The sequence below is a fragment of the Saccharomycopsis crataegensis genome, assembly GCF_037102585.1.
Source record: "Saccharomycopsis crataegensis DNA, jcf7180000000085, whole genome shotgun sequence".
Taxonomy (NCBI): domain Eukaryota; kingdom Fungi; phylum Ascomycota; class Saccharomycetes; order Ascoideales; family Saccharomycopsidaceae; genus Saccharomycopsis; species Saccharomycopsis crataegensis.
The window spans coordinates 1,067,035-1,093,147 of NW_027043830.1; the positions used below are offsets into that span (position 1 = coordinate 1,067,035).

The window sequence follows — 26,113 nt, forward strand, 5'->3', positions numbered from 1 at the left end:
TGGAGGAATTGAAGAAACAGAGACTCGAGTGGGCAGAGAAGTATAAAGACAAGCTCGACTTTAGTCAAAACTGTATTTTCATCGACGAAGCAGGTTTCAATATCAGTATGCGGCGTGAGTATGGATGGTCTGCTGTGGGTGAAAAAGCAGTTCTTACTGTTCCCGTAACCAGAGGGCTTAATATTTCGTTCATTGGGGCAATTTCTGTCAAAGGTTGTATTGAATTAAAGGTCAGAACTCCGGTGGCTACATCCAATAAGAAGAGAAAACTTGATTCAGAAACGACCATTGACAAAGTGAGTAAAGGTACTACAGCTAATCACTTCTACAGTTTTGTAAAGTCAGTGATCCAGCAAATAGAAAATAACGAGGAGCTCAAAGGTATGAAATATTTGATCCTTGATAATGCTGCCATTCATAAACGACGTGATCTTCAGTTACTAGTGGCACTGAGTGGCTTGGAACTTGTGTTTTTACCTCCTTATTCTCCAGGGTTGAATGCTATAGAAGAATTCTGGTCAGTATGTAAGAGTAAAGTCAAAAGATCAAACTTGAGCAAGAAGGAGCAATTAACTCCAAGGGTGAAAGAAGCCACAGAAAATATTTCCCTTGATAGTTACAAGGGATTCTGCAGACATGCTTCTAGACATATTGATCTCTGTTTACAACAGCAGCTCTTTTGAAAACAAATACCGAAGATGAAGAAAAAAAATTAGAAAACAAAATACAGAAAACAAACCAAAAAAAAAAAAGTAAAAACTATAAAAAAAATTACATAAAGACACAACAAAGCTCAAAAACAAATTGATGAAAATTTAAAATTTTAAGGAAGGACGAAACCACTCCAAAATTTGGTTATGAGCCTTTGAAATGGTAAATGAGTATTGCAAAGGGGCTTTATTGGGTTTGCGGGTCCCCTATAACATGTTTAATAATATCAAAGATAAAATATTAATGAAAGCATAAGAATTTTATGCATTTAGTATGAATTTTGTATTCTGTTGGTATGAATAATTGAAGTGCAATAGTATGAACTATTTTTCTTAGATGGTCTGAATAAATCCCGCTGCGGTGGTACGAAAAATACCGGGGGTCGGTATGAATTATTTTTTGCCACTGGTATGAACATTTCCGGTGGGTGGTACGAATAAAAAATGAAAACACTGTATGCAAAAGCCTCCCTCTGTGTTGTTAACAGCATCAAATCATCAAAGCTCTGGCTCACCAAAACTTCAAAAAACTATATATTAACATGGCCTCAGTACTGCGATTCTTTCTAAGGCGGTCCTTTCCACTACTAGTTATCGTCTTGCTCCTCGCTATTCAACTCATATATACTAGTTACAGCTCATCGTATTCGCAACGTCTTCGGACTCTCACTAATGATTATTTAAAGGTGTCCTCTGAGGAGCCCCACCACGATTCCAACGCCACTTATGACGATGATATATCTGAACTGCCGGAGAAAAATGTTGCCATATTTGACAAGCTCAACCATAAGAACCTTGCGTCCATGGTTGATGCCCATGGCTCATCAGTGATAAGTCGTCCATTAAAAGACAAGTGCAACTTATATTTTGAGCAGCTTTATGAAGAAGACTCCGATTGGAAAATCGGTAATGAGTGGATGGAGAATTTCAATAAAGAGTTATTTGAAAGTAAAGACCGTTGGATTGAGTCCCAACTTCGGAAGTTAGAAGCTACTCGTCGTGACAAATTCGAGCATGAAAATGGACACGATTCTGAAACACCAGAGCTGTGGACGACTGAATCAGATGAAAATCACCTTGAATTGAAATATTATGCGGAATTGGAAAAGGGCTCAACGACCCAGTATACCATGATCAATGAAATTCACCGTTTAGCAGTGTATCAAGCATGTTTTGGTAACGATGACAATTCTTCCAGTTATCAAGCATTCTTGGATGACAATGCTAATGGTATAGAAAATCGCAATTATCGCAATATTGAAACGAAAATGTACGGCTGGATATCTAGAAAATTGCCGATCTTTGTGCACTGGACTGGGGAACAGACTTTAGGACCTCCAACCACCATGGAAAGCAATCATCAAGGAACCATGAACAATTTAGATGAGTCAATGTTTGACAACAAGTTGAAGTTATCTTCTAATATCGATGTGGGGTACAATGAATCGTTTTTCAATCATTTACGCTCAGGATTTAGTGGTCGGGGTATTGTAATGTCCAGTGCTGATAAATTCTTTGACGATACTTTTGCCCTCATCAGAGCTTTAAGAGCTGTGGGAAACACGATGCCAATTCAAATTGTTCACAAGGGTGATTTATCTCCAGCTAATCAGCTTGAGCTTGTCAAAGTGGCTAGGGAAAACTCAATTGAATATCCAACTGCAGATTACTCCAAGTTGGAATCATTGGCTAGAAATAACCACGATAATTTTCGATTTAGTAAGAATTTCCCAAAACAAGATCTTTGGTTTGTTAACGTTGATAGATGTATTGCTGACGATTATAAAGAATACTTTTCCTCTTACACCAACAAGCTCTTGGCGTATATTTTCAATTCATTTGAGGAGATGCTTCTTGTCGACTCTGATATTGTTCCTTATGTCAACCCAAGTTATTTCTTTGAGACTTCTCAGTACGTTAGCTCACATTCCTTGTTTTATAAGGACCGGAGTCATGATGAAGAAATTTCTGAAACCGATGTTGATTTTTTCAAAGCAATGTTGCCAACTGAACTCGAAAATTGGATGTTTGGCATCAATGCTTCCACTGACAAAACTTTGAAAAACCGATACATGGGAAGTCGTTACAAGCATTATATGGAATCAGGAGTGGTGGCTATTAACAGATTAGAGTATTGGGCTGGTATTCCAATCTCTGTTCAATTAAGTTTCTGGAAACCAGTAATGGAACGAGTGTGGGGTGACAAGGAACTCTTTTGGCTCTCCCAAAGCATTGCTGGCAATGAAAACTACGAATTCAATAAATACCATGTGGCTGCTGTTGGACCACTCACGAAGGCTGAGAATCGTAAAGATCTTAAGGCAAAAGAGTTGTGTGCCACCCACCCGGGGCATATTTCCAGCGATGATGATTCTCTTGTATGGATCAATTCCGGGGTCACCACTTGTAAACGTACCGATGCTTATGAGCGTGATTTCGAATCTCAACGAGAGAAGAATGGGTTCCAAACTAAAGAAGAGGTGCAGAAGTTCTACCAAGGGACATTGAAGATCACTGATGCCATCATTCCTCCTGCCGCGCCAGAAATTCACAATGAACTCGGTGAGCCTTCCAAGGGTTGGCTTCCAAGTGATATGTGCTGGGGCTATTTTTGGTGCGCCTACAGTAGCATAGGGGGTAGTTCTTTGCCAGAACATCAAGGGTTGGTATTCAAATTCGATGAGAATAGCGTCCTCTGGCACGACTATATAAGCAAGATATATATGGGAATTACTAGTGATTAGTGATGTGACTACAGGCATTTGCAGTCTCTTTGATAGATACTGATTTTGTTTGCCTCAGTTCCACTATTGGTGAAGGCTGTGTGGAGAATTATTTATTACTTGTTAGTTTTTTTTTCAAGTTTATGTATCTTGTATCGTCTTTTTGTTTTGTTTTTTTCTTCAGTTTCTACGACCTTTTCTATTCATTCATTTGGGGACTATTTATTGATTTATTTGTTTGTTTGTTTTTATAGGTGAATTATGTTTAATTTTATTATATAAATGGATACCATTTCGAAAGAATTTTTTGCTTGATTTTTCAAGAAAGTATATTTACATGAGAAAAAAAAACACTACTTCAATCTCATGCGAGTGAAGCTATACCGATATAACGGAACCAATTTAGTTTCAAGTGACTAAGGAACTTTCATTGATATCCCTGAGTTGCCATTCCTGAGCTGTTATGATTACTAATTAAACTAACATCAAGAAACGCTAGGAATGTCTATCTATGGTTTAGTGTAATGTTGCAAACGGGGAAAAATATTGAACTACTGGTTAGCAAGCTTGTTAGTTTACAATAATCACTCAATGGATATTATTTTGAATTGTTTTCAATTCAACTATACTACTGTATATGAAACCAAGTTTTAGCCAATGTAGTTCGTGAAACATGAATTTATTTGATGTCTGAAATATCTGTTACCACATAGAGATATCTTTTGTTCATATATAACCTCTATCTCTGGTGGGCTGAGCCCCCCTGTGTCTTGACTCGTTCGTATACGTACAGCTTGGTATACTTATTCCAGATAGTGATTTTGGAATATGGCTCAATGAAGTTTAGTTAGAAAGTCATCGGTAGTTTTTGGAATTATATGTGAATATTTAGTAAAGATAAATGACAAAAATTGCCCAGAGGATACAAAACGAGCCCAAAAAGATATGTTGTAAAGGACTCACTGAAAATATGAATTTCGAATTGGCAAATCATATTGGAACTATAACTTGAATACAACGAACTTCAGCAAAATTTTCAAAAAAGAAAAAAAAAAGGATTTCAGTATGCTTTGCCGTCTGAATAATATTTTTTTTTTTTTTCACTAGTCATACTAAACATCCAAATCTAAAATTTATAGTTGTACTAATTTGAGGCAAAGTCATTTTTTTTCTCTACAATAAACCAAATATCTCTTTGATAGAAGAAAGTATTTATATCATGGAATTTTACCAACAGGATACATAATTGTAATATAAGCTTGGACTCATGTTAATCGACGGATTGAGAGTCCTATATTATAATTCGATCTACTAATGGTTGTATCGAATGAAATGAAATGAATTGTTAAAGAAAGTATAAATAATATGTAAATACTCAAGCTTATCCTCTAAAATAAGAATAATAAAATGGAAAACCGAGAAATATCGCTCTATTTATATAGTTCGATCTTCTGTTAGAACTATTGGATAGTTCTAAAAGATAATAGAAAGTAATAGAAAGTAATAGAAAGTAATAGAAAGTAATAGAAAGTAATAGAAAGTAATAGAAAGTAATAGAAAGTAATAGAAAGTAATAGAAAGTAATAGAAAGTAATAGAAAGTAATAGAAAGTAATAGAAAGTAATAGAATATCCTGGCATATTCAAGAGCCTAAAAGGGAATTCTTCGGAGGGCTAGAGTGTTCTACGAAGGATTATTAGTGAACTAGTGCATACTAGAAGTGTATTAATAATAGCGTAATGATACCTTAAGTATGACCTATGCTACAATTATAGCGATATATGATGTTAGCAGCTAATTATGAGCCAACTTATCTTGAATACCTCTGCATCGTTCATTCATTACCTAATATTTTAGTCTTTTGCTTATTTATACATTATCCAAATAAAAATCAAATTGAATATCACAACCCTCTTCGACATCATCTTTGGTTATATCAGGGGATTGTTCATAGGGCCAGCTCATCCAAACTTTCTTGAAAGTTTTTTTCAGTTTAGAAAGTGTTATTCCACTGTTATATTTCATTCAAGGATTCATTATTTATTGTAAAATAATAATTTATTCAAAAAAGAAACGAACTCTGACATGTTTTTCTTTGAAGAATAATTATATTGTGTCATTACAACTTTTGTACTAAAAAAAATACAAGGTCTGAAACTGGACATATATCAAAGACCAAGGCTCGGTTTGAGTTTTTGATCTCTATGACTTATTTGCTTTTACTTATATATTTCCGTTTGTTGGTAGTAGCAAATAATGATGCTGTATTGTGTTGTAGTCTTCCCCCTCATGGGAGCAACACCCGGCACCAAGTTTGATGATACCATTTACAAGACTTATGCTTTAACTAAGAGCTAAAGCGGGGAATTTTGTGTTTCATACCAGCAATCCATTTCACAGCCCACAATTCCACAGGTAAGCGTACAAAATCAAATCTCTATTTATTGAAGAGATAAAAATAATTCCGAAAGGAAGCAAACCAATCAATACAACAGAAGTGTAATCATGTTGTCTAATATTCACAATGACCAAGGATTGTTTTATAATGAAGCTTTATCGTATTAAAAGGAACACCGGGTACACATCACTCCTTTCTTCTCCATATATCTCTAGCCAAATTTTTCTTTTTGGTAATTGTAAAACGCATCATTTATTTAGGATTATTTAGTATCATTAGCCCCCTTGACATCTCCTCAAAATGTGAAGTCTTTTTGAGGATATATACCCGTCCTTGCTAAAGAGGTAGCATAAACGCATGAAATGGAGCAACGAAAAAGATTTGGTGATGTGACAACACTTTGAGAATCTGTAGAAACGATGTATATGCGATCATAATTTTAGAGTTCCCCTCTTTTAAGTAATTGTTTTGAAGGCGCATCGTGTGATTTTAAAGAGATCTCGTCACATCTTGAATGAGTGTTCTGTTCTCTCTTACATTTTTCTATGAGTTCTATTAAAATAGAGTACTACTAATTAATATATTGTTGAGTGGTATTCTCCTTCTCAATGATTTCCTCAAATAATCGCATATAGCCCTCTCATGTGTAGTGCGCTTATCTCACAGACACCCACACACCGCACAGAAATAAAGAGGAAAAAAAAATATCCCACAGTCAGTGAAAAATCACCCACTTTAGAGAATCTTTGTTGATGCGAATGTGCCACTGAACCTGATCAATCACATACCAATTTCAATACGATACCATGCAGGCCCCTGTGGTATTTATGAACACTTCTACGGAACGTAAGACCGGCCGCGAAGCCCAGGTCTCGAATATCACCGCGGCAAAGGCGGTGGCCGATATCATCAGAACTTGTCTTGGTCCAAAAGCAATGCTTAAAATGCTTTTGGATCCTATGGGTGGGATTGTCCTTACCAATGATGGACATGCCATTCTTAGAGAAATCGACGTGTCACATCCTGCTGCAAAATCGATGATTGAGCTTTCCAGAACCCAAGATGAAGAAGTTGGTGATGGTACCACCTCGGTGATTATTTTGGCCGGAGAGATTTTGGCCCAGACATTCCAATATATTGAGAAGAAAAATATACATCCAGTGATTATCATCCAAGCTTTGAAGCAGGCTCTTAGCGACGCATTGGATACAATCCATGAGATTTCCAAACCAATTGACATTGATAATGAAAGCGCTATGATCAAGTTGATCAGTGCCTCTATCGGTACCAAATACATTGCCAAGTGGAGTGATAAAATGTGTCAATTGGCCTTGAAGGCTGTCAAAACCGTTCTGGTGAACGAGGACGATCACAAGGAAATCGACATCAAGAGATACGTCAGAGTGGAAAAAATCCCTGGTGGCGAAGTAGAAGATTGTGAAGTTCTTGATGGGGTGATCTTGAATAAAGACATTACCCACCCTAAAATGAGACGTCACATTGAAAACCCTAGAGTCATGTTGTTGGATTGTCCACTCGAGTACAAAAAGGGGGAATCACAGACTGATATTGAAATCACCAACGAAGATGATTGGAACAAGATCTTACAAATTGAAGAAGAACAAGTGAAATTGATCTGTGACCAGATCTTGGAATTGAAGCCAGATTTAGTGATTACCGAAAAAGGGGTTTCTGATTTGGCCCAGCATTATCTCTTGAAAGGTGGGGTCACTGCGCTTAGAAGAGTGAAGAAATCCGATAACAACCGTATTGCCAGGGCCACCGGGGCCACTATTGTCAACAGGGTTGAAGACCTTAGGGAATCCGACATTGGTACCAGATGTGGACTTTTCAAAGTTGAATTGATTGGCGATGAATATTTCTCCTGCTTGGTGAAGTGCAAGGACCCTCAAGCATGTACTGTGTTATTGCGTGGTCCATCTAAGGATGTCCTCAATGAAATTGAACGTAATTTACAGGATGCCATGGCCGTCACCAGAAACGTGTTATTCGAGCCATCACTTTCTCCAGGGGGTGGTGCCACCGAAATGGCAGTCGCCGTCAAACTTTCAGAAAAAGCTAAGTACATTGAAGGAATCACCCAGTTGCCATATAAGGCGGTGGCCGATGCCATGGAAGTGATTGCCAGAACTTTGATCCAAAATGCTGGGGGTAACCCAATCAGAGTGGTTTCACAGTTGAGAGCTAAGCACGCCACTGGGGCCTATACTTTTGGTATCGATGGGGAGACCGGTAAAGTAGTAGATATGAAAGAATACGGAATCTGGGAGCCGGAAGTTATCAAGCAACAGAGCATTAAGACTGCTATTGAAAGTGCCTGTTTGTTATTGCGCGTCGATGATATCGTCAGTGGTGTTCGTAGAGGCGGTAATTGAATAATAAGGATGATGTGTATCATATATATTCTAATGCTTACTTAAATTTACCTGTTAATTTTATCTTTAGTATATCTCATTAAGTTCTTATATACTTCTTGCGAGACACAGTGACGTTTATTGGCACGAATGTGCCTGAAGAGAACCAGAGAAAGAGAAAATTTCTTCAAGGCACAAACTATTTATAAATTTTTACAGATTAAAAATAAAAAAAAAAGACAAAACAGAACTTTTTATTAATAATGTACAGTATATGTAAAAAATAACACGAATATACCATTGACAATCAGCAACAATGTATATATTATACTCCAACTCTGAAATTGAATTCTTGCCTACAAAGTGGACAAGTGTTATTCCCTGAGCTCTTGAACCACTTCAACAAACACCCAACGTGGAACTGTTTATGACAAGTTTGACAATTCTTTGCTGGTAATGATTTATCTTGGGCATGTAAAATGGCATAACAAATAGCACATTCTTCAAACCCTTTGAAATGCAATTTGATATTCTTATCGAACAAATGCACTGCCTCAATGACTAAGTTACAGACGTTTTCTTGGTTCGAAGTTGAGGAGGTTTTGAATTTGCCGTTATTCACCAAGCTCTGACATGCCAAAATCCATGACTGCCAGACATTTTCCTTGACCCCGAGTCGGATCGGCGCTTCCATGATAATATTACTAAGTGGGAAAGATTTCGGTAATTTCACTGATAATTCTGTCGATTGGTCATCGATGAAATATTGCGATTTGATTTCATTGTTGGATTTGTTGAATTTCACGATATGATGATCCTCGTCATCTTCAGCATTATCATCATGGCTATCAGATTCAAGAAGTTCTTTAATATTATCCAAGGCAAGAGCAATTATCGATGGGGAAATGTAACGTGTAGTGAAGGCTTCCAAAGTGCTCTTGAACTGTTTATTTCTAATACCCATGAACCAATTTTGAGAAATGAAACGAAATTTAGAAAGTATCATATAATATAAATGAATTAGCAAAATTTTCACATCTTCCAAATCATCATTGCCACCAACATTAAAGATGTCATAGTTTTTGGAATCAAAGCCGAGAGACTTAGACTTCTTCATATCTATAAGTTGGTCATTAAAGAGATCGATTTGATTGAAGATGAATCCGAGCAACTCATTGATAGAGTTTTCTGGTAATTGGTTCAAATAAATACTTTGCAAAAAACCAGGAATATTAGGATAAAACATATTGAGAATTTCCAACCAACTCCACAAATAACTGTATGTCTTTCCAAGAGATTCAAACTCAATAAAGTCTCTAGGAGCGTTTTCAATTGAGTTGATCAATTGTTCAGGGATTTTGAAGATTTTATCATTATTTTCAATCGAGGCACTATCACTCACCATAGATTTATAGTTTAATGCAAACTCCAAAATAAAATCTTTTTGACAAAGCCCAATGACTTTAGCCATTAACCAAAACATCAATTTTCTCATTCCCAATAACACAAGATTATTACCCGATTGGTCACGCACAAAACTGGATACCAAATCATCGAGGGAACTTTTGAACTCTGTGAAATCCAAATTACCATTGGAATAATGTTTTTTGTAAGATCCAACGATTAAAAGAGTACCTTGATTCAAATTAAATTGTCTAATATACTGGTTTTTGAAAAAAGATGACAAAATTCTATTAAATTCATCATTGATTTCCGTTCTAGTATCCTTTGACCAATATTCTTCCACCAAGTGACTATTTTCCTCAACATTAAAGAAATCTTTCAAAACATTGAAAAATTTCAATAAGCTGTAGTTAAGATTAATATTTAAACAAATGTCCAAGCTTGCCTCACTAGTTTCACCATCAAATTCCTCTAAAGACTCTATCGATGAACTGGAAACGATATTCAAGGATTCAATGAACAAGTCAGTAATAACAAATTCCACTGATTCATTGAATCTGGGATTTTTCGATAAATAGACTTTGAAGAAATTTACCAATTGTACACGTACGGGAATAAATTCCACATCATAACTGATATCGGAGCCCAACCAACTTTGAAAATTTCTTATCAACATGTTCAACTGGATCTTTGGTAAAGTTACTTCTTCCTGAGCTATGAGTAAATTATTCAAAGTGATCAAATGCGTCAAAATTATCGATAACGACGAGCCGGTGATTGACCTATATCCCAAAAGTTCTGATAATAAGGTTTTTGTGAAAAATTCAAAATTCTTTTTGGTTAAGACTGAGGTAAAAATAGGCATCAAGCTGAAAAGGTGCAAAACTTTCTTGGGTTTGATGTAATTACTTTGAATCAGCGGGAAAATATTTTCTTCAACATTCAACTTGGAAACACATTTCATTGCCAAATCTTCATAAACTTTGGCTGAGTAAAATTTAACAAACTCATTTCCAGAATTGATATTGAAATCAAGGATTTTCCTAATTGGGTTGCAATCATTAGAATCAATGAGACTTCTCACTGAGAAAGGTTCATACTTGCAAAATCTGTTCAATATTTCAGAGATAGCACTTTCCCTAAATTCTATTAGGACATTATCCATATTTTCAATTGATCTGAGGCCTTCCAAGTTATCCAAGATATTGTTTGAAGTATTGAAAAGTTTGTAGTCGGCAGTGAACAACGATAATGATCCAAGATTGATCAACAAACTGTCATATTCTGAGACATTCAAACCAAGCTGATTTTCTGATTTGGTAACCAAACTCAAGATGAAATTCCCATAAATGATCACCTGGTCAATATTTTGAAATTGGAATTTTGATTCATTCAATCTTGATGGAAATTTGTCAATAGCAGTATAAAGATAATTGTTCAAACAGTTTTCATTGAGTGCCAAGCATAATGCGTGATTGGCGTCGAAAAATTTCACATACTGATGAAGAAAATCTCCAGTTGATGGAATAATAGACTTTCCTAAACTTTCAGCAGAGGTAGAAAATCTTGTCAAGAAATAGGTGATAATTTTTGCACCTTTGCTCAATGATAAATAATTGATCAATGTGTTAAAGTATAACTGATGCAATTGTTCATTTTGTTCAATGATATTTTCCACTTTGTTCAAAATATTTTCGATCGGTTTTTTGTCAACAGCTGAGTCTGAAGTATCCAAGATTTCCCAAAAGATCCCAAAAAATCCTTTTTCCTCACCTAGCTTGCCAAAGTGATTATCGAAATCAATCATATCTTGCTCAAAATTCTTTGTAGCGGAAAATTGTTTCCAGAAACTCAACAAATTCTCTTGCTTCAAGTCAGCTAATACTGCAAGATAAAGAATCGCCCACGTCTCAGTTTTGCAATATTTAAACACAATTCGTAAAATAGTACTGTACTTTGATTTCATACTATGGGTGACCAAAACCAAATTATTTGTAATATAAGAGTTTAAAGGTTCAGAAGTGATTTGACTGGAGTTTGCAAAATTGTCCAAGAAAGTTAAAAATTGTGCCCTTAATTCACTATCATCAATCTTGCCACTCACCCATTTAACAAGATCGTCAAGTCTATTAGAAATATTTTTCGAAAACTCGAATTCAGGAATACTGGAAAGAGCGCTTGATTTAAAATTCTTGTCCACTACCACCAAAATCTTGGTGATTAGTTTGAAATGGTTATTTTTCAAATATGGAGAAATATTTGAGCTCAAAAAGTTTATAATTGCCAACTTATTGACATCATAGTCATAGTCATTATTTTTGATTATTGTTAAAAACAATTCTAATATCATTCGCTGGTTTTCTGGTCCACCATGAGCACCTTTAACTCCTTCAAACGAAAGATCGTTAAAACCTTTGAGAAGAGAGTCATTTTTCAATAAGCTACTGAAAAATTTGCAGTAATATGAATATGCAGATTTCTGGTTTTCGAGTTTCCGTAAGAGCTTAGTATAATTTGCCAAATTATCCTCTGCGACTTGATCATTGAGATATGTTAAAATTGAGTCTAAATCTGATTGAGATAGTTTGTTCATAATAAAGGAATAGTTTTCATTAATATTGGTGCGGGCGATTTGCGATTGCAATAAATCAACAAAACGGGATTTCTCTGGAAGGTTTTCATAAAATTTGCTGCAATTAGTGTTGAAAAATTTGAAGAACTTGATTGTAGATGAAGGATTGTTGAGACGGAGGGTGCTAAATGGAATAATCATGAAATTACTGAAATCATCAATTGAACTGCAATCAAGGATCGACTTTGACAACTTTCCATATAGTATATCTAAATAGCTGAAAAATTCATTATTATTGAATGACCCTATTGATAAAAATTTGGAAAACGCCTTCTTAAACTTTGCCAAATTATCAGCTTTGAGAGATGATAAGTCCAAGTTGATTAATGTCACAATGATCAAATCCATCATAGAAGCATAAAAACTCTTATAACTAGGAATGGCCTTCATGAGTTTGAAAATTTGCTTGAAAATCGTAGAGTTGCTCAACTTGTAGTTTTCGTTTGATGACATGAAGCAGGTGTTGAGTAAAGTAAGTAGGGCTTTTTTTAATGAAACGTAGGTATAATCGTCAGGGTGAGACGAAAGGTGACTCCAAAGTTTACCATTATTTGATAAAATTTCTTTTACCAATTCGATATTTTTCTCTTGAACTATATCGTTAGCGATTATATGGTTTAATAATGATACATAGCTAGTTAAAGCTCGTGTGAACATCATTGAAGCCTCGTCTTGGGGTACAGTATTCTTATCCACCAAAGTGTCGATATTTTCACAGGTGATGAATTCTTCAATCACTTGTAATATTTCTTTTTGGAAAAGGGTGTATAATGACTCAATTTTTGATTGATCATTCTTGAAGCATGCCTGCATCGACTTAATGGTTTCTGATGCCACCACTTTATCCAGGTCATATAGACCCACTAACCAAATTGGGACAAGACTCTTCAAATAAACCGCGATTTTTTTACCATAACTTTGTAATAATACAGCTGGTAATCTATGTGCCGTCAGCCTGATGAATTTATCATTATTGATCACTAATTTTGGATATTCTTGAATGAAAAATGCGAGAAATGAATAATCAAAGTCTTGGGTTGTTTGATCAAAATAATTTAATAGGCCATTCAATGATTTCAATTTGGTTTTAGTGTCTTTTTTCAATAATGCCTTGGCCATTAATTTAACGTCTGGATTGACGATGGTGGTTGGGTTGGGAACATGATTGAAGAAAGAGAAGGAAAAGGGAATATCGTTGAATAGTAGCGCAGTGTTGTGGTCACTTGTGTGAAATGGGTTGTTGTTGGCGAATGGTGGCATTTGTATTTGTGCTTATATATAAATATATCCTAAAGGCTCAACATCGGGGAAATAAATACGTGGGTAGTGGTCAATGGTTCAATAACGTTCAATCTTTCAATCAAATTGAAGGAGAAAATTTTGGTGATGATTAGTGATCGCTGATCACGTGGGCATAAGTATAATGACGATATCTCTGCAAAGTAGAACAGTATTATTACTATTGTATCATTAATAGAATATTTAGCACCAACTGATAATAATAAAAGTCTCATTTACTTAATCTCTCATCAACAATATGGGCAACACTATCCCCCTTCATAAATCTTCACTGTCACTATCACCGCTTTTCAGTCGGGTAACCCCATTCTTTTTTTTCTTCCTTGCACCTCTAAAAAATTTTCATCAATCAGAAAATTCTTTCAGCACGTTTGATGATGATCTCTACTAAGGTGTCAGTTATCATTATCATCAATTAAAAATATGGCTCCTCCACCGGCCATTAGGCCTGAAAACATTATCAAGACTTGTGAGCACTTGGTGAAGATCAACAACAGTGATGAAGCCTTGGATATCTTGAAAGAATTTATCAGTTCTAGAAAATTCAAGTACGTGTCTGCTCCTGCTGCCGAATCTATTGGTTTATTGTTTGTTCAATTATGTGTGGTCAAGAAAGATTCAAAGCTTGCCAAAGAAGGGTTGTTCAGTTACAAGAAAAATGCCCAAACCATCACCAATGGGTTGGAAACCGTTGGATCAGTGGTCAAGAGATATGTACAATTGGCGGAAGCGAGCTTAGAAAAAGCTAAGGCTAAGGCTGCCGATGCCAAATCTGAAGAAACTATTGGTAACTTGGATGATGAAGATGACAAATCCCCTGAAGCTTTGTTGTTATCCATCGTTTCCGACGATAACCACAACGACAGATCTGACAGAGAATTATTGACTCCTTATTTGAAATTTATGTACGACGTCTACAAGTCTTCTTTGGACATCATCAGAAACATCAAGCAATTGGAAGTCATTTACTGTACCATTGTTAACCACAGTTTCAAGTTTTGTGAAAGCTTCCAAAGAAAGCTTGAATTCAAGAAGTTTAGTGAATTGATCAGAATTCATTTGCAATCCATTAATTTCTACGCCAACAACCAAAGTCACAACTCCATCAATGCTTTGAACCAAATTGACTTGAACAACCCTGCCACTTTGGAAAGATTCTTGCAATTGCGTTTCAACGGATTGAACATCGCCGTGCAGTTGGAATTGTACCAAGAAAGTTTCAAGATTGTCGAAGATATCCACACTTTGTTGGTATTGTCCAAGAGACAAGCCAAGCCAAGCATGATGTTGAACTACTATGAAAACTTGGCCAAAATTTTCAATGTTTCTGTCAATACTTTGTACAGATCTGTTGCTTGGTTGAAATTCTTCAACTTGTATTCTCAATCTCAAAATGCCACTTTGGAAAACTTGAAAAATTACGCTTCGATTATTGTTTTGTCTACTTTATCCATCTCTGAATCTTTCAGTGAAGGTTACAATGAAAACAACGATGAAGAAAAGAACAAATTCAACAGATTGTCCAGTCTTTTGAACTTGGCCAAACCTCCAACCAGAAACTCTATGATTAGTGCCATCAACAACCCTAACTTCATGAAGTTTGTCGATGATGATTTGAAATCGGTTTTCAACTACTTGGAAAATGATGACTTTAACCCATTGTTCATCCAATCAGAATTGGTGCCAATCTTGTCCCGTATCTACGAAACCGGCAGATTCAAAGTTTTCTTTAATGACTTGTTGAACACTATCTTGGTTAAGATTTTCAAACAAGTTTCCAAAAGTTACAGCAACATCAAATACGATTACTTGATCGAGTTGGCCACTTTCAAAGACACCAAATTCGCACTTTCCAGCGTTGCTGTGGAAAATCTTTTGATCACTTGTGGCAAGAACCAATTAATTGGTAACTTTAGCATTGATCATGATGCCAATATCATTTATTTCAACAATAACCCATTCACCAGCGGTAATGATTCTATCAAGCAGCAATTGTCCCAATTGTCTAACACTTTGTTGAGATCATTGTACAACACTGATAGTTCATTGATTGAAAAACAAGAAGCCCAAAGATCTAAGGCTATTGAAACCGCTAATAAGGAAATTGCTAAAGAAATAGAAGAAATGGAAAAGAGAAGAGAATTATTGGAAAAGAGAAAGGCTGAAGAAGCAGCAGAAGAAGCCAAGAGAGCAGAAGAAGCCAAGAAGTTGAGAGAAGAAAAGATTGCCAATGAAAAGAAGGCCGAAAAAGAAAGACAAGAACAAGAAGCTCAAAGAAGATTGGAAGAAGACCAAGCTAAGGAAAGAGAAGAAATTAGAATGAAGGAAAAGATCAAGGTGGCTGAAGAAATCAACAAGGCAGGTATTCTTGACATTGACATGACGGAATTGAAGAACATGGAAATTGATGACTTGAAGAAATTGCAAATCGAGAAATTGACTGAGGATCAAAGGGACACTCAAGAACGTCTCAAGGCGTTGTTCAAGCGTAATGATCACTTGGAAAGAGCTTTGAGAAAGTACGAATTGAAATTTTTGGAAGAAGATCGTAAGGTTCAAAAGGAGAAGGATCTTGAAGAATTTGGTAAGATGAAGGCCAGATTGATTGAAAAGGCCAACAAGGAACACGAAGAATCAATCAAGTTACGTGATAGATTGAAGAGAATTGTTCCATCTTATGAATCTTACAGAAACAAGATCGATGCTACTCACGCCGAACAAATTAAGAAGTTGAAGGCTGAAGCATCTGCTAAGTTGGAAAAGGAAAAGCAAGAAAGAATTCAACAATTGAAGGAAGCTAAATTGCAGCAAATGATTAGAGAACGCGCCGAAGAAGCCGAAAGACAACGCAAGGCTGAAGAAGATGCTAAGATCCAAGCTAAGCTAGAGCAAGAGGAAAAGAAGAAGTTGGAAGCCGCAGAAAAACTCAAGAGTGAAATGGCCGCACAAAGACAAAAGGATGCTGACTTGTTGGCTAAACAACGTGACCGTGAAGCGGAAATTGAAAAAATGCTTGCTGAAAAGAACAAATCTTTCAGCTCTGGGGAAAAATACAGGGTCAACAGAAGTGCCAGTGGTGGTTCTTTCAGACCAGAATCCAGAAGTGGCTCAGCTGGTGGTGCCAGATCCTTTAGTGGTAGTGCCAGCAGTTCTCCTAAACCAGAAGAGCCTGCTACCGATAAACCTCTTACTTATGCTGAAAGAATGAGATTGAAGCGTCAAGGTAGATTGTAATATATTTCTACTACTTCTGTTTTATGATTGTTATTTCTTTCTTTTTTTTTCCTTCATTCCTCTAAATATATGAATATTGTTATTATTTACCAAATGATGTCCTTTTTAGTTATTTTCTGTTTTTGTACAGAGGTTGTACCCGTCACACCACTGGGGCTGCACAGTGCAGGACAGCAACTCGCGTGGCCCAATTCCGTGGGAAGTTATTACCTCACAGCTTAGTCACCGCTGCCAAAAATAAGGTTTTTGCACGTGCCGGAATCCTCGGAGTTAATACTGTCACCCTCCCGCAATTGCCGAATACGGATGGGGTTGCTCAATCAATGTTTGTTTTTTGTTTGTTTGCTTTTCATTTTTTTTTTTTTTTTTCCATCATCTCAGCAAGTGTTGCTACGATTATAAAGTGACTGGGATTTCTGCCAAAATAAATAATTGATTAATTAAAGCTTTCTTTTGTCAATTTTGTTAATTTACTTATAACTGTTACCATCTTCCAAAATTTCTTATTCACTACTCTGCACACAAAATGGCTTTACCAATTGCAGACATCATCCTTAGAGGGTTCAATACCGCCTTCCTTATAATTGTCCTTGGGTTGACCGGGTCTTTGATTGAAGGTCAACAAAGCTCCCACGCCAGAGTCAACATGGCGCTTTTCGCTTCAGTCTTTGGTATTGTGTTCTCCTCGTTTTATGCAGTGCTTGCCGCCTTTGTTTCGGTGTTTGCCTGGCCAATCTTGTTGTTTATTGCTGACTTTTTGAACTTTGTCTTCACTTTTTCTGCCGCCACTGCTTTGGCTGTTGGTATCAGATGTCATTCATGTACCAACCAATCTTACTTGAACAGCAATGCCATTATTGAAGGGTCCGAAGATAGATGTAGAAAGTCCCAAGCCTCAGTTGCCTTTTTGTATTTCAGTTTCTTCATTTTCCTTGTCAACTTGGTGATGTCTACTTTTACTCTTGTTAACGGCGGTGCCTTTGGCTTCGGGGTTACCGGAAGAGGTTCCACAAAAGGCGGTCTTCCAAGTGTCTCTCAAGTTTGAAGAGGTTGCAGTGTTTCAAGGGCGCGTGTGTGTATTATAAATGACTCAAGTTCATTGTACTTCCACTTTCCAATTGCAAGAGAAAAATTCCTTTGTTTTTTTAAGCTTTCACTAGACTAGGGAGGTTTTTCACGAACTGTTGAAAATCAATAACAACAACAAAAAAAAAAAGCTAATAATTAACATAAATGGATACCACAAGAAAAGTAATTGGTGATAGTGTTTTTACCATTTTGCTTCTTCTTTGCTTATTTTCTTCTTCTATTTTCTGTTTTCTATTTTCTCTGGGATTAACTAACTATATAGTTATTCCTTCTTGTTGGTCCTCTAAATTCCGTCTAGATTGGATATGCTGGGCTGACTATGAACTTATTATTTTGGTTTTCTATGTTTATAATTCCTTTTTTTTTTGTGGCTTTTTGTCGTGGGATTGAAAATAGCCTAATTTTTATTTAAAATTTATTCTCCTACTAATAATTTAATATTTTTTTATTCTTTTTGGTGATTATTTTGTAATAACCTGAGAAGTTAAATATATGAAATAACAATAATTCTTTTAATGTTGATGAAGGTGTGTAGGTTGTCTTGAATCAAATTATAGCTTTACAAAATAGAATGTTTTATAGAGAGAAGGCTTATAATATCAAAAAAATTGCTTGGGAAAAAAAAAAAAAAAGGAGAACAGATTCATTGGGAAGCATTAGCAGCATCTTGCAAATTACCCAATGTACCAGATGAGATGGGGACGAACAGTTGTCGCTGGCTTGGTTTAGTCAACCTCCAGAATTCATCAGTATCGGTGACCTTACCAAACCCACCGCCACCAGGAGTGGCAACTTTCAAAATATCGCCGGTTCTCATCTCGATCTCTGCTAATGACGGTAATTGAATCCACTGGATTTTGCCGTTTCCTCTATTTCTCCCCAAGAAATTCTCACCTTTTTTACCTTCCTCACCACCATGCACGCCCCATGGTGAGAAAACTCGTCTCTGAGTAACAAGTGACAAGTGTACAGGACTATTGAACTGGACTTCTCTGATTAAGCCATTACCGCCGTTAAATTTACCCTTACCGCCACTATCAGTTCTGATACAATACTGGAGTAATAAACACGGGTACCGTAATTCCAATACTTCCGGATCGGTGATCTTGGTGTTGGTCATATTAGTTTGAGTACCAGAGAACCCATCGAACCCATAACGTTCGCCATCTTTCTCAATGATCCCGGCGCAATTCCCTTGGCCAATGGTTTCGGTATACCCAAACCCTTTGACCATTTCTCCCTTTGCGTTCTCGCCACCGGTACCGAAATTCAACCCATTCATACATCCCCCAGTGGCCGAAGTAATTCCAAACGCCTTGAATAAACAATCAGTGATTCTTTGTGACGTCATACCGTTACCAGCACACACTGCGGCGTAAGCTGAAGGGTTAATCAAACTGTTTTCGGGGATAATGATATCAACGGGGTCCAAACATCCTTGATTCAATGGGATATCCATGTCCACAAGGCATCTAAGCACATATATTACGGCAGAGTAAGTGATGGAACGTGGTGCATTCAAGTTGCTATAGGATTCAGGAGAAGTACCAGTGAAATCGATAACTGCTGAACCATCATCTTGAGAAATATCGATCTTCACTTGGACTTTGGTACCATCATCCATGAAATCCTCGGCACATAGAGGCAAGCGATGGATATTGTCGGCAGAATACTGTTTAAGGAAATCTCTGACAGCTAACTCTGCAGTTCGTTTAACATTTCGCATATAAAACAACACGGTATCACTGCCATATTCTGCAAATAGCTCTTTTAATAAGTTGATACCTCTTTGATTGGAGGCGATTTGTGCTTTCAAATCAGAAATATTGTCCTCGATATTTCGAGTGCCACTCACACCGTGAGTTTTTGGAATTTCGACAAAATGGTTATGTAACCCTTCATAATCAAATTTGCCATTATCGACAACTTTCCAACTTTCAATATTCACTCCTTCTTCAAAGATCTCCCTCGCATAAGAGGAAGAAGATCCTGGAGCAGAACCACCAATTTCAGAATGATGGGCTCTAGCTGCAACCACAAATTGTATTTTCCCTTGGTGAAAAACTGGGGAAACAATAGTGATGTCTGGTAAATGGGTACCACCAACCGATGGAGAATTAGTACACAAGATATCCCCTTCTTTCAAATTTTCACCCCAAAGATCTAATTGATATTTGATAGCGGCCGACATAGAACCCAAATGAACTATGAAAATTTCGTTAGTAACGTAATTCAAAAAAAAAAAAAAAATTGCATGAATAAGTTAATAAAAAAACATACCAGGTACGTTTGGTGCATTAGCACATAGGTTCCCTTTATTGTCAAATAAAGCGCAAGAATAATCCATTCTTTCCTTAATATTGGCAGAAACTGAAATTTTTTGCAAGGTTCTGGACATATCATCAGCAATCGACATGAAACGATTAGCGAAAATTGATAGTTGAACCGGATCCACATAATTCACACTAACAGAGCTTTTGGCCTCAACTTCAACATCAATAAATACATGGCTTGGCAAAACTGTGGCCAGAGAGTCCGGAGTGATCACTAAAGTTTGGGTATCATCTAATATAATCGCTGGACCCTTCACTATTGAACCAACCGGCAATTTTTTGAGGAAAAAAACAGCAGTTTCGAGATATCCTTGATCAAAGTATACTGGAACTCTCTTGTCAGAAATAGAAGGATCAATGATATTTTTTGTGCAGGCTTCGTACGCTTCATATGGAGAAGTTGGACGAACTGCTTCAGAAGCATTACCAATGGTACGTACACGAATGTCTGTCACAAGTACGTCCTTTTGATCATCATTAAAAGCAAATTCACGTTCATGGGCCCCATAAAAAACTCCAAGGAAATCTAGATCTTCAGGTTTAGAAATCATAATCCTGGTATCTGAACCTTTATAGCCCATATTAAAATACACCAACAGTTTAAGAGTTTCTTGCTTGGCTCCCTGATCAAGCAAATTTTTCTGTGATTTTTTAATCAACCGTTGACATTCCTCCAATAGAGTATCACGACTTTTTAGAGAATAAACCAATGATACCGGTTCTTGTTGTTCATCCACCAAATCGGCGACAGAAATTCCGTAAGATGATAAAATAGAAGAGTAGCGATGAATAATGACTTTTTTAATTTTCAAAATTTTGGCAATAGAAGTGGCAAGTTGACCACCAGCACCACCAAAGGCTGCTAAAGCATGCTTGCGGACATCGTGACCTTTTGATTCAGTCAAATCACGTATTGGTCTTGCCATTTGATAATTAGCAACCGTCAAAAACCCAAGAGCAATTTCTTCAGCAGTTTTTGGGTGATCAGGGGTGTCTAGATTGATTATCCTTGCCAAAGCTTCGAATTTCTCTTTTGTGATACCGTAATCTAAAGGTTGGTCCTCTGTTGGTCCAAAAATCTTTGGGAAATATTCCGGTAAAATCCGGCCAACAAACACATTTGCATCAGTAACAGTTAACGGTCCACCTTTACGATAACATGCTGGACCAGGATGAGCACCTGCTGATTCAGGCCCAACTTTGAAAACTCCATTTTGGTAGCTCAAGATTGATCCACCCCCGGCAGCAACCGTATTGATATCAAGTTGTGGTGCAGCAATTTTGATACCAGCGGTGATGGATTCAAAACTAAATTCGTATTCTCCAGCAAATCTCAGACAATCCAGAGAGGTACCACCAACATCACAGCCAATTATTGGAATTTTCACCTTATCATCATAACAAGTTAAAGCTTCGCCAACAACCCCACCAGCAGGACCGGATAAAAGTGATTTCAACCCAGTGAACTTCCTCCACGAACAAAGACCTCCATCGGACTGCATGAATTCGATTCTTGTATGTTTTTCAAAATCAGGTGCAAGACCACTGAGGAAATTGTCAACATATTCTCTCAAAATCGGAGTGAGGTAAGCGTCAACTACCGTGGATTGTCCACGGGTAACTGCCTTCAACACTGGTAAGACTTCATGGGACAACGAAATATTCTTGAACCCAAGTTTTTTAGCAATTTCCCCAGCTTGTTTTTCATGTCTTTGGAAATTAAAACCATGGATAAACACAATAGCTAACGAGTCAATATTCTTGTCTTTTAACTTGATCAAATCTTTTTCAAGCTGAACGGTGTCAAGTGGTTGTAAAATTTCAAATACTTCTTTAGTTTCCCCATATACGTATCTATCGCCATCTACTAGGTCTTGAGCATCATAACCAGTAGGGTCAGCGAGGAATGCTGGCATGGTGACTCTTTCATCAACTTCCACCACTTCTTGGAAGAGCACCCCGGGTTTGACAATATTTAAAGCAAACAACTCGGGTCTAGATTGATCACCAATATGCAAAAGATCTTTGAAGCCCTTGGTGGTTATCAAGGCACATGGGGCACCTTTTCTTTCAAGCAAAGCGTTTGTAGCAACCGTGGTTCCAAGTCTAATACACGATATGGATGAGGTATCGAGGGGAGTATCTCGTGGGATCTTGACCCCATGAACTTTCTCAAGAACTCGGCGAATCCCTTCGATGTTGGCATCTTTGTAGTTCAAGGGATCAACCGAAAGTAATTTGAAGACTTCTTCCTTGTCACCGACACTATACGCCACATCGCTGAAGGTTCCGCCACGATCAATAGCAATCGTAATTTTTTGAGGAACGGTCATAATAACTGTTGATAATAAAAGGGAAAATGATATACCCTGGCATCTCAGGAATCCTACTTTTTTTTTGGATAGGGGACTTCTAATATATGGATCGCGGCACTGCAGACATAGTAATCATGGTGAAGGTAGAGACGAGCTAGAAGAAACCAAATGTTGGAAATCTTTTTGGCACAAAGAATGCTGTTGAAGACGAGACACCCCAGAAAAAATACATAATGCATTGCAATGCACGACTATGCCAGATAGGGGCGAGCGACGATTACAACAATTTCATTACTTTGATTTAATGGGTAATTTCAACTCTTTTTCGAGAGTTTTTTTTTTTGTAATTAGTTTCATTAATATTTTCAACGGAAGATCTTGGAATTATGACCACCGTAACTTTGAATAATGGCTACCAGATGCCCCAAATTGGCTTGGGATGTTGGAAAATTGACAAATCCATTTGTGCTGACCAGATCTACGAGGCCATCAAAGTGGGCTATCGATTGTTTGATGGTGCTATGGATTATGGAAATGAAAAAGAAGTGGGGCAAGGAATTAACAGAGCCCTTAAAGATGGTTTGGTGAAGCGTGAGGCATTGTTTATCGTTTCCAAACTTTGGAATAATTATCATTCCCCGAAAAACGTCGAGAAAGCCATCGCCAAGGTGCTTCAAGATCTTCAATTGGATTACATCGATTTATTCTACATTCATTTCCCAATTGCTCAAAGATTTGTACCTTTTGAGGAAAAGTATCCTCCCACATTCTACTGTGGGGCTGGTGAGGATGAGTTTATATTTGAGAATGTGCCAATCCACGTCACTTGGTCTGCCTTTGAAAAACTTGTGGATAGAGGAGTTGTTAAATCCATCGGGGTCTCCAATTTCAGTGGTGCTTTGATTGAGGATTTATTACGAGGTTGCCTGATCAAACCTCAAGTTGTCCAGATTGAACATCATTGCTATTTGCAGCAACCTCGTCTTATTGAGTATCTCAAACGTGTGGATATTGCCATAACTTCTTACTCCAGTTTCGGAGGGGAATCATTTTTGGAATTAGAACATCCGAAAGCGAAGTCCGTTGGCACTTTATTCAAACATCCCACAATTTTGAGAATCGCCAAAAATCACCAGGTTGCCCCAGCCAAAGTGTTGTTAAGGTGGATTACCCAAAGAGGTATTTGCGTCATTCCAAAAAGTAATAAAAAACAAAGACTCCTAGAAAATTTGAATGTCAATGACTTCGATCTCACCAAAAATGACTTTGAAGATATTAGTAAAATTGATATTGGTCTCAGGTTCAACGATCCTTGGGCATGGAATAAGATCCCAACTTTTCTTTAATAGTTTGCTACATGATGGCCAAGGGATCATACCCTTGAATATAATAGGTCAATCAACCCATAATGAAAAAAAGAAAAATCATTGTGTCGTATTATCATAAAAATGTAAGAAAACAATAGCATATTATCGTAAAAATGGAACGAAAAATTGCTCCAAGTAAATAATCAAAAATAAATAAAAGATCTCTCTAGGAAACATAAACTAAGCCAAGCTAATGGTATTGGCTTTACCCCTAATCATTCCTTTCCACCTTATTGGGCATTCTTCCAAATCAATTTCTTTCCACACACTGATGATGATTTCTTTGGCATTCTTAACACTTTTCAATCCACGGTGCCCTTCCATCTCCGTCAAGGTTTGCAATACCCACCAGCGGTTGCTTTCTGTTACTCTGGCGATCCCCAAAATAAAGATAGGCCACAATAGACTGACATACGTTTCTGGTAAAGTCTTATGGAGTGAAATTATTTTATCGGCATAATTCTGGCAAAGAGAAAGTTTCATATCTGTAAGCTGGTTTTTCCCATGATAATAATTGTATTCAAGGTGGATTCTGGCAAACAAGTATATCAAAGCCGCGAGCCGTTTGATTTCTGCAATTGTTTGAATATGTTTCCCAGCATCTGGGTCGCAATACTCTGCCATTGAAGGTAGATCTTGACGCAAATGAATTAATTCATTTTCCAATTTATCTGCCTGACTCAAGATTTCTCGTTCAAATTCCAAGCGGTTTCTTCGTGATTCATGTTCCAAATGTTCAAAACATTTGCCAAGTTCCGAAGTTTTATGAATGAGTGCAATGAGATACGGCGAAGCACCCAAAACCAAGTCAATATTGTTATCCATATCCTGCTTAAGAGTCTCTATATATGGATCATCACTGATAGGCCTTAATTTTTGTAGATTATCATCAACCCAAGCCGTTTCTCCCATTACTTCATGAGAAATGAAATACCGGATGAAAAACTTCCCAATAGGAGTAACATTGTTTCTGATACATGATTCTTTGAGAAACTGTTTGGCACCATTCAAATGAACTAGCCAAGAGCTATTACAGTTAACGGAGATTTCAATGAAGCATAGCATTATCACCGTGGTGAGAATATCATCCCAGTTTTTCGCACTCATTTTCTGTCTCTCTTTGATGATGTTTGGCAAATCCACTAATACCTCATAGCTATATTTCTTTGCGATTTTATTATAGGAAGTTTGACCAAGAAGCACCAATTGTTTTGCCGAGGCGGCAGTGATGACTTTTAAGACCAAAGGAGATTTGAAGGCAAGTGGTGCGACTAAATTAAGGTATGGATTTGATTCTGTCGAAAAGACATTTGAAAACTTGAGGGATGATTTCGGATAACAGACACAATATGGGCAAATGGATTCAATGAAGTAATTGAGCAACTGTCGTTCAAGAGTTGTCATTGGATTGTCCAATGGGAAATCGTTTAGGGGGCTTAATGGAGAAACTGAAATCAGTGGTTCCTGAGGGGCAAGTGTCTGTAGAAAAATATCATCATTAGAGATGTTGTTAAGGTTGAATTGATCAATTTCATCTGAATTCCAAATATTTGGACAACTGCTTCCACAATTCCCCGAGACGGTGCTTGGTTTGGAGGCCTTAGAAATTGTGTGCTGTTTATTGAAATCTTTATAGGTGGTATTGATGAAGATATAATGGGATCTTTTGGTCGAGATTCTATCTATGATTTTTACCTCCTCTTTCAGTACTTGGAAAGATCCCAAAGCCAGAGTACTCTTTTGTTGTCTTTGACGTCGTGCTGAGGCCGATCTGCCAAACGTCACCCCTCTGGCATGGGCTTCATCCTCCCAGAATAAAATCCTTTGGTACAGGCAGGGCAATTTTAGTTTTGAGCATTTTAGACATTTCGGATGAGTTTCTGTGTTTATTAGTAACTGGGTACATCAAATGCAACAAAAAATTGACAACAACATACCATCACATTTCACCCTTCTCTTTTTGCAGGTAAGGCACCCAGTGCGACTCCGAGGAACATACGCCTTGATCTTCCCCATTATCAATAATGACGGTTGAAACGACCTTCCTAAGAAAATCTGGGGAAATTTCAATAGTTTATATTTTCTTTTTTTTTTTCTCGGTGGACAATTACAGACGATAAGAATATTTCTTTTTTTGGGGGTTTTTTTTTTGTTCCGATAAGGGACTTAACGGGGAAAGAATTGCGAGGAATGGCGAACTCAGAGAAGTCACCATCGATCTTCATTTCATGCTA

General features: G+C 37.1%; 8 protein-coding genes across 8 annotated transcripts; 5 read left to right on the forward strand and 3 right to left on the reverse strand. All coding sequences in view use genetic code 12, as the record gives it.

Moving 5' to 3' along the window:
- Window positions 1–1,252: 1,252 nt before the first annotated feature.
- Window positions 1,253–3,454, forward strand: DASC09_051850 (alpha-mannosyltransferase; the record flags this gene model as incomplete). Its single annotated transcript, XM_064998784.1, has 1 exon — window positions 1,253–3,454. One exon carries the CDS (start codon window positions 1,253–1,255, stop codon window positions 3,452–3,454), a length of 2,202 nt encoding a protein of 733 aa, XP_064854856.1.
- A 3,183-nt stretch (window positions 3,455–6,637) lies between these two features.
- CCT3 (chaperonin-containing T-complex subunit CCT3) lies at window positions 6,638–8,227 on the forward strand (the record flags this gene model as incomplete). The annotated part of the gene is made up of 1 exon (XM_064998785.1): window positions 6,638–8,227. The coding sequence occupies one exon, from the start codon at window positions 6,638–6,640 to the stop codon at window positions 8,225–8,227; it is 1,590 nt and encodes a 529-aa protein (XP_064854857.1).
- A 304-nt stretch (window positions 8,228–8,531) lies between these two features.
- RKR1 (ubiquitin-protein ligase RKR1) lies at window positions 8,532–13,502 on the reverse strand (the record flags this gene model as incomplete). The annotated part of the gene is made up of 1 exon (XM_064998786.1): window positions 8,532–13,502. The coding sequence occupies one exon, from the start codon at window positions 13,500–13,502 to the stop codon at window positions 8,532–8,534; it is 4,971 nt and encodes a 1,656-aa protein (XP_064854858.1).
- Window positions 13,503–13,964: 462 nt separating this feature from the next.
- DASC09_051880 (translation initiation factor eIF3 core subunit a) lies at window positions 13,965–16,775 on the forward strand (the record flags this gene model as incomplete). The annotated part of the gene is made up of 1 exon (XM_064998787.1): window positions 13,965–16,775. The coding sequence occupies one exon, from the start codon at window positions 13,965–13,967 to the stop codon at window positions 16,773–16,775; it is 2,811 nt and encodes a 936-aa protein (XP_064854859.1).
- A 526-nt stretch (window positions 16,776–17,301) lies between these two features.
- Window positions 17,302–17,820, forward strand: DASC09_051890 (MARVEL domain-containing protein; the record flags this gene model as incomplete). Its single annotated transcript, XM_064998788.1, has 1 exon — window positions 17,302–17,820. One exon carries the CDS (start codon window positions 17,302–17,304, stop codon window positions 17,818–17,820), a length of 519 nt encoding a protein of 172 aa, XP_064854860.1.
- Window positions 17,821–18,507: 687 nt separating this feature from the next.
- Window positions 18,508–22,530, reverse strand: DASC09_051900 (uncharacterized protein; the record flags this gene model as incomplete). The annotated part of the gene is made up of 2 exons (XM_064998789.1): window positions 18,508–20,069; window positions 20,145–22,530. The coding sequence occupies 2 exons, from the start codon at window positions 22,528–22,530 to the stop codon at window positions 18,508–18,510; spliced, it is 3,948 nt and encodes a 1,315-aa protein (XP_064854861.1).
- Window positions 22,531–22,898: 368 nt separating this feature from the next.
- On the forward strand, window positions 22,899–23,858 carry DASC09_051910 (uncharacterized protein; the record flags this gene model as incomplete). Its single annotated transcript, XM_064998790.1, has 1 exon — window positions 22,899–23,858. One exon carries the CDS (start codon window positions 22,899–22,901, stop codon window positions 23,856–23,858), a length of 960 nt encoding a protein of 319 aa, XP_064854862.1.
- A 201-nt stretch (window positions 23,859–24,059) lies between these two features.
- Window positions 24,060–25,895, reverse strand: DASC09_051920 (Zn(II)2Cys6 transcription factor; the record flags this gene model as incomplete). Its single annotated transcript, XM_064998791.1, has 2 exons — window positions 24,060–25,759; window positions 25,817–25,895. The coding sequence occupies 2 exons, from the start codon at window positions 25,893–25,895 to the stop codon at window positions 24,060–24,062; spliced, it is 1,779 nt and encodes a 592-aa protein (XP_064854863.1).
- Window positions 25,896–26,113: the final 218 nt, after the last annotated feature.